This window comes from Canis lupus, chromosome 13 (genome assembly GCF_003254725.2).
Source record: "Canis lupus dingo isolate Sandy chromosome 13, ASM325472v2, whole genome shotgun sequence".
NCBI classification, from domain to species: Eukaryota; Metazoa; Chordata; class Mammalia; order Carnivora; family Canidae; genus Canis; species Canis lupus.
This window is the reverse complement of record NC_064255.1, coordinates 16,382,386-16,390,469: the sequence shown is the minus strand read 5'-3', so window position 1 is coordinate 16,390,469 and position 8,084 is coordinate 16,382,386. Positions and strand designations below refer to the sequence as shown.

Below are 8,084 nucleotides of genomic sequence, written 5' to 3'. Positions count from 1 at the left end.
GTGGACAAATGGAAGTAAAAAAAATAAAAATAGTTTTCATTTTTCCCCCTTGGACCCTATAAACAATTAAGAGACTCTCTAGGGGAACTGAGTGAAATGATCCTCAATCAAGGATTATCTTCAGGCTCCCTGCTCAGCAGGGAGTCTGCCTCTCCCTCTCCTGCCCCTCTTGTGCTGTGTATCAAAAAAATAAATATTTTTTTTTAAAAGGGGGGCACCTGGATGGCTCAGGTGGTAAGCATCTGCTTTTGGCTCAGGTCATGATCTCAGGATCGAGATCAAGCCTCATGTCCATCTGGCTCCCTGTTAAGTGGGGAGTCTGCTTCTTCTTCCTCTGCTGCTCCACCTGCTTGTGCTGTGTCAAAAAAAAAAATAATATATATATATATATATTTTACTATATATATATATATAGCATATATATATATAGTAAAATATATATATATATATATATATATATTTTTTTTTTTTTAAGAACTATCTTGTTAGGGTTGCCTGAGTTAGTAGAATAGAGCTTGCAACACTTGATCTCAGGGTTGTGACTTCAAGTATCATGTTGGGTGCAGATATTACTTTAAAGTTTTTTTTTTTTTTTTAAAGTAATTATCTTGGGGCACCTGGGTGGCTTAGTGGTTGAGCATCTCCCTTTGGCTCAGGTCATGGTCCTGGGGTCCTGGGAGCTTATCCCACATTGAGGTCCCCACAGTGAGCCTGCTTCTCCTCTGCCTGTGTCTCTGCCTCTCTTTCTGTGTCTCTCATGAATAAATAAAATCTTAAAAAAAAAAAAAATCTTTAAAAAAATAAAATAAATTAAAAAAAATTATCTTGCTAGATTATTAGTGCAACAAATGAAGATAAACATTGGTTGAGCCTCAAAAAATGTTCTACCTACACACTCCATGCTTCACTAGAGCAAAGGGAAAACCAAGAAAGAGTACAAAAACCTAAGAAACAGAAATGACAAAGTAAGTTTCTGGATAAGGGCAAGAAGTGCTTGGATGACAGCTGAGCAACATAGCTGGCAGAAAACCTTCCTACATTGGAGGACAGAGGACTCTAGGAGTATCTCCTGGAGTGAGGAATTCTCTCACATTATCATATAGAAAATCCTAAGTTTCTTTACAGAGTTATTGGAAAATGAGGCAAAGCCTAGTCAGAGACTTAAAGAAAATGAGGACATTAACTTTCAGAATAACAAAGTAGTACAGGAAATAAATTCAATCATAGCATGGCAAAGTTTATAGTCATAATAATGAAAATGCTTTATTTATAAAGACTAAAGTATTAATATATTAGAAATGTGGAGGAGTAATAAAAGCAAAATTTCCACTTTATAGTAGAAAGTCAAGTAACAGATGGACGAAAAGGTAGCAGCATATTCTTATTATTTGGAAGTATAAATTTTACAACCACTATGTGAATTGAATGAAGACTTTCTGTGAATGTGAAAGGGGACAACCTCTTGTTGTAAAAAATACAAGTCTTTTGTATTTTTTAACACTATTTGCATATAATGTTAGAGGGTATAGGGCTATGGTGAGACAAAGAGACAACAGTTTTATACTGAAAGAGTGTTTTTTAATATAAATAATTTTACTCAAAGGCTTATGGGTCAATATCTATTTATAAAAATAATAGTCTTTTATTGTAAATACTTCCACAGTTTTAAAAAGAAATTTGGTTTTCACATGAGTGTCTTTAAAAAGTATTCAAAGAATTATCATTCTGCATTCTGCTTTTCAGAAAGTACTTTTGAGATAGATCTGTTCCGAATTCTTTTTCTTTTTCTTTTCTTTTCAGAAGCAGATGATTTTGTATCCTGTGCTTTCTTCTTTTTCTTCAAACAGCTAAGAGGATTGGGGCCACTTATTTTCTTGTGTTTCTTTCTTCTTCTCTGTTCAGGGTTTTTCACTAAACCCTGTTCTTCTTTGAGTTGCTTGATACTTTGTTTCTCATGCACGGAGACAAGCTGACCTGACTCTACTGCTTTAACAAAAGCAACTGTTTTGGGAGAAGGTTTGTCCAAGACTATTGTGTTCTGAATAATAAACATGAGAGGAACTCCAGGCTTTTTCTTTACTTTCATAGACAAATTCTGATCCTATTAAAAGGAAAAAGAATTGTTTAGTTCAGATATTAATTAAACAAGCCAATTAAATACGATGCCTTAAATAGTAAAAATAAAAGAGATCACAAGTTTTACTTTACTTTTTTTTTTAAGATTTTATTTATTTACTCAGGAGAGAGAGAGAGAGACAGAGAGAGAGAGAAGCAGAGACGACACAGGCAGAAGGAGAAGCAGGCTCCATGCAGGGATCCTGATGTGGGACTCGATCCTGGGTCTCCAGGATCACACCCCAGGCTGAAGGCAGTGCTAAACTGCTAAGCCACCAGGGCTGTCCACAAGTTTTACTTTTCAAATCAGTATGTCGGTTTCACTAATGGGAGTATACTTTATGATTTAAAAAAAAAAAAAAAAAAGGACAACCATGAAATCTGAACACAGTTAAGAGGCAACAATGTGAACCAGACATCATTATGTAGCACCACAAATTACAAACTAACCCAAAGGTAAATGTATTAGGCAATGCCCCATGTTTCTACTCTAAGACATACTTCAAAAAGGGATAAGAATGTTAACAGAGGATGAAGGAACAGCAACAAAGAATTAGCTGACTCAGATTCTAGATTCAGCTCTGCATCTAATTGTATGATTTTATAATTCTAAGCATATTTAAACAAATTTGTATATATGTGAACTTCTTTGTTAACATCAATCCTGAGAGTCTCTCTTTCCCCTTCCTAATCTTTAAAAGTCAGAAACAGTTCTATATTGGTAGCACAATTTCAAGTAATATGAAACATGACTTTCTGAGAAAAAATATGAACTATAAGAACACGAAAAAACACTGATGAACACAGAATGTAAAATCTTTGCTCCACATATTTTCCCTTCAAGAACCCTGAAACATACAATCATATCTTTGTCAATAATTGTATTTATTTTATTTTTTTAAAGATTTTATTTATTTATTAATGAGAGAGAGAGAAAGAGAGAGAGAGAGGCAGAGACACAGGCAGAGGGAGAAGCAGGCTCCAGGCAGGAGCCTGATGTGGGACTCGATCCCAGGTCTCCAGAATCACACCCTGGGCTGAAGGCAGCACTAAGCTGCTGAGCCACCCGGGCTGCCCAATAAATGTATTAAAAAAAACAAAAAACAAAAAACAAAGAACCTCATCAAGAAGAAAAATCAATTATGCTTAAGGTTCTCTTCTCAAATTCTCCAATGATAACTGCTTTTTTTTTTTTTTCTAAGATTTTATTTATTTGACAGAGAGAGAGCACACAAGCAGAGGGAGTGGCAGGGAGAGGGAGAAGCAGGCTCTCTGCAGAGCAGGAAGCCCAACGTGGGACTCGAACCCAGGACCCTGGGATCATGACTGGAGCCAAAAGCAGATGCTTAACTAACTGAGCTACCCAGGTGCACTGACAACTGCTTTTATTGACTGTAAATTAACTTAAAAGGCTTCATTTTAAAAAGTTGAAACATTTTAACCAAGCACTTCCACCTATTTTTTTCTGATTATAAGTAGCTCCACATGAAATTTAAATACAAATGATTAAAATTGAATCTGGTTTCAAAAGCATGATCACCTGTGTTGCCACAAAATAATGATGAGGATTTCCCTCTTCAATCATGGAGAGCAGACATTCTGATCCACTCACTGCATTCTTGAAATGGGGACAATTTCTGACTTGGCATTTTTGTGCAATCAGTTTTGCCCCATATAAGTCCTTTCCCAATGTTTCTAACTCTTTTAACACACATCTGGAAAAAAAAAAAAAAGTTATTAGCAGCTCACAATTATATATAGTCATATATTGATTGTTCACATAAACTAAGTATAAAAAATATTCAATTTTATGAAATTAAAACTATATCATTACAATCAATTTGTCATGTGTTGGCCCCAATCATATGGTAGCCATTTTACTCTTTTAAAAACCTGGAAAACACAAACATCAAGTAGAAGGAATAATAGTTCAAGTTTACTGAGCATTTATTATGTGTCAGGCTGCATGCTAACTGCTCTTTAATCTTAAAGCAGCCCTGAGTTAGCCACTTTACTTGAAAATTATCCTTATTTTAGAGCACCTCACTCCGAGAGATTTTTTTTTTTAAGGTTTTCATTTATTTATTCATCAGAAACACAGAGAGAAGCAGAGACATAGGCAGAGGGAGAAGCAGGCTCCATGCAAGGAGCCTTGACTCGACCCCAGAATCCCAGGATCACACCCTGAGCCAAAGATAGACACTCAACCATTGGGCCACCCAGGCATCCCAGTCTGAGAGATTTCAAGTAACATGCTCAAACACAACTAATAAATGGTAAAGCTGAAATGTGAATCCAAGTAGTTGACAACAGATGCCTTGCCCCAACCTTAGTGCTACATGCTTCTACAAGTACAAACTGGTACATCTTTAAACTGTTTTCAGTACAGAAAGTAAAATTTTCAAGTCATCATTTTAATATCACAACTTGCTTTTTCAGTCTGCATTTCTGTATTAATATAAGCCAATGTTTTTCAAAGTGTCAGCTAAAAACTAACCATATCAAAATGAAAGTGATAATTGCATTAATTTCTACTCCTTTCTCATCCCCAAATCTGCACCTCTCATGGAGCCAAGTATTAGCATTTTAATAAGCTCCCTAGGCACTTCTTCCATCAAAGAAAGAAAGAAAAGAAAGGAAGGAAAGCGGGAGGGTGAGTTGGTGGAAGGAAGGGAGAAAAAATTATGAGAACTACCTAGTTAAAAATTTCTTACTCTCTAGCCAGCTCTTGCCAGACTCTACGTTGACTCACTCCCTTTAGCATCTCTTTAGGTTTTAAGAAGAGACTGCTTTCTAGTCATCAGTTTTGAACCCTTTTTTGGAGTTTCAGGACCAAACTACCAAGTATTTATTGAATGTTTCCTACGGATGTACATCAGCTCTTCAAATTCATGTCTATAATTAAAGTACTTCCCTGCCTCCAAACTTCTCCAGGACATGCTATCTCTTTGAATTTATTTATTTGTAATAGATAAAATCTTCATATTAAAAAAAAATTACTTATTTATTCAAGAGAGACACAGAGATAGAGAGAGAGAGGCAGAGAAGCAGGCTCCATGCAGGGAGCCGGACGCGGAACTTGATCCTGGGTCTCCAGGATCACGCCCTGGGCTGCAGGCAGCGCTAAACTGCTGAGCCACCCAGGCTGCCCTAGCTCTTTGAGTTTATTAACTTCTCAGACCCTGGGTGTAAGTCAGAAATCCTAATTGACCTTTTCTTCCTCATCCCTACCTCTATTCCACCACCTGTTAGTCTTATTTTGGCTGTTGGTGTCTATCTTATGTCTCTTTGTAGAACTCTGACATTCCTGCCTTTCCTCTCTAAAGTCCAGGCTCCCATTGTATCTTGATTGGACAACCATAAAAGGAGTTTGCCTGTCTTCATGCTTCTGCTTCTCCAACTTAGCTGCCGCACCACCACAATTAGCTTTTCTAAAAGACAGCTATCAGGTCTGACAGCAATTATCTCTTCATAATGCACACCAAGAATTGACAGAATAATATGCTTTAAAATGAACTATTAGTAAAGTGGGAGGATGGATAAATGAAACAAGATTGGCTGTGTGGATAATTCGAAAAGCTGGGTGATAGACATTTCATTGGACTACTCTACTTTTGCGTATGTATAAAATATTTTTGAAGTTAAAATGAATCTTTTAAGGAAAAAAATGCTATAGAATATTGTTTCATGCCGTACTTCCCAAACTTTTTTTATTATAGTACTACATTAAAAACATTAATATTTCTAGGCACACAGGAGTAAACAGAAAGGTTTTGTGTAGCCAGAAGCGATGGACTCAGGGCACAGGCCAACTAAGGAGTTGTCTGGCAGCCCTGAGGGCTAAGGGGATAAAAAAATTGTGGGGTATCTATAACCAATCTGAGGCGCTACTAGAATATGGAAAGCTGTTCAGTATTATGCAAGAAAAGCAGGCCAATACTGTATGCCCAAGAAGAGTCCGTTCCTCCGTGTGTGTGCATGTGCATACATAAAGAACGGGATGGATGCTGCAGCATGTTAACAGTGGTAGTAATTCACGGGGGCATTTTAATTTTCTTTTACTTTTTTTGAGTAAATACTCTCCAATGGGGAAGAACTCCCTAAGTTCCTTATCAGTTCATATTGTATATTCCATTTACCTTCTTCCCAGCTTCGTTTCCAATTACATCCTGTGCTCTAACCTCTTTTCCAGGCATTTCACGACTCCATTTCTTTCCTTTTTAAATAAAATGATTTATTCATTTATTCATAAGAGACACACAGAGAGAGAGAGAGAGAGAGAGACCGAGACACAGGCATAGGGAGAAGCAGGCCCCACGCAGGGAGCCCCACGCGGGACCGGATCCCGGGTCTCCACGATCACGCCCCGGGCCGAAGGCGGTGCTAAACCGCTGCGCCACCCAGGCATCCGGGAGTCCATTTCTTTACTCAAGAGGTCTCCACAAGTCACTCATCTCTTTTCTGTCACTCAAATAGTCCTTCGGGGGAAGCCCGGGTGACTCAGCGGTTTAGCGCCTGCCTTCGGAGTCCTGGGATCGGGTCCCGCGTCAGGCTCCCTGCATGGAGCCTGCTCCTCCCTCTGCCTGTGTCTCTGCCTCTCTCTCTCTCTCTGTGTCTTTCATGGATAAATAAAATAAATATCTTAAAACAACAACAACAAAAATAGTCCTTCGCCTCAGAACCGAAAGGAGACTGGGCTCGAAAGTGATGTCTTCTACGAAACCCTCGGTGATTCCATCCTCACTCCCATCCCCCAGAAGTTCCATTTTAAAAGTGTCCCCACACTGAGGAAGTCACGACAGGTTGGGGTCAAATCACACGCGCGGAGGCGGACTTAGGCACTTCGCTGGCCCTGAGGGCTGGACGTGAGTGTCCTGTTGGAGGAATCCTCCGTGACCGGAGCAGTGCCTGGCCTGCGGCTGGTACTTATTAAGCAGCTGAATAAACAAATGACCGCGGGCAAAGGTTTTCACCTCGAGTTCGGAATTCGGTGCCTAGCAACCGAAGACGTCCCCTCACAGAGCAGGCTTGAAAGTTTGTTTCATTTACGCCAGGAAAAGGTGCACAAACGACAGCAACCACTGACGGGGGTAGGTTTGGGTGCCCGCAAGCGCTCTACACACACTTGACCTGGTTTGATCCTCACAGCAGCCTCCTCAGCCACGGTCTCCTCCTCACAGACGAGAACTCCAAGGCCCAGAGATGAGCTCGCCGGAAAACACACCGCTGGTGGGGCTGGGACCTCGACTCGAGGCCAGGTCGCACTGCGGGGCGCTGCTCTTACCTGTGGCGCTGCGCTTTCTACCGACATTGCAGACACCGCCGGGCCTCCCCAGGGCCTGCGCTGTCGCCTCGTCGTGGGCGGGGCGTTTAGCACCGCGTGCCTCCGCCTCCACCACACCCGCAGGACCCCCGCCCGGGCCTCCTCCCCGGACCCGCCGGGCCCACCTGGTGGTGCACAGCTGTGTCTCCCCCATGAGGTAGCGGGGCAGCTGCTCCCGCAGCTGGATACGGCCGCGCAGCGCCGCCTGACAGAAGGTACCGTCCAGCAGGATCTGGTACGGCTCGCGAACTCCGAAATTATTGCGGAAGAAGCTGAGGTGCTTCTTGGCATGTTTCTGCCTCGTGATCTTCATGCCCGGTTGTCGAGGACCGAGACCTACGGCGGTAAGAGACGCCTACAGCACCGGCCGCCCCTCCCGGAAGTAAAGCGCCTTTGCCCCCGGAAGCAAACGCCATCTGCCGGGCCTGCCCCGCCCCTGCTTACGTCACGGTCAGACGAGCGCGCGCTTCATTCGCAGCGCCCGCGCTTTACGGCGCGCGCCCTCGGAGCCGTGCTTGCGCCTGGCGCGCCCCTGGGCCTGCCGTCAGGCAGCCTCTCGAAGGTTGGCGGTCCACGATAATCAGCGAGAGCTCTCGGGCCGCTGATATGCTGCCGCCATCGTTCTCAGTAATTTACCATCTATCAT

General features: G+C 41.7%; 1 protein-coding gene across 1 annotated transcript; it reads right to left on the bottom strand.

Moving 5' to 3' along the window:
* Window positions 1-1,556: 1,556 nt before the first annotated feature.
* UTP23 (UTP23 small subunit processome component) lies at window positions 1,557-7,840 on the bottom strand. Its single transcript, XM_025450834.3, has 3 exons — window positions 7,564-7,840; window positions 3,656-3,830; window positions 1,557-2,101 (listed from the first exon to the last, which is right to left on the bottom strand). The coding sequence occupies exons 1-3, from the start codon at window positions 7,749-7,751 to the stop codon at window positions 1,721-1,723; spliced, it is 744 nt and encodes a 247-aa protein (XP_025306619.1). The 5' UTR covers window positions 7,752-7,840; the 3' UTR covers window positions 1,557-1,720.
* Window positions 7,841-8,084: the final 244 nt, after the last annotated feature.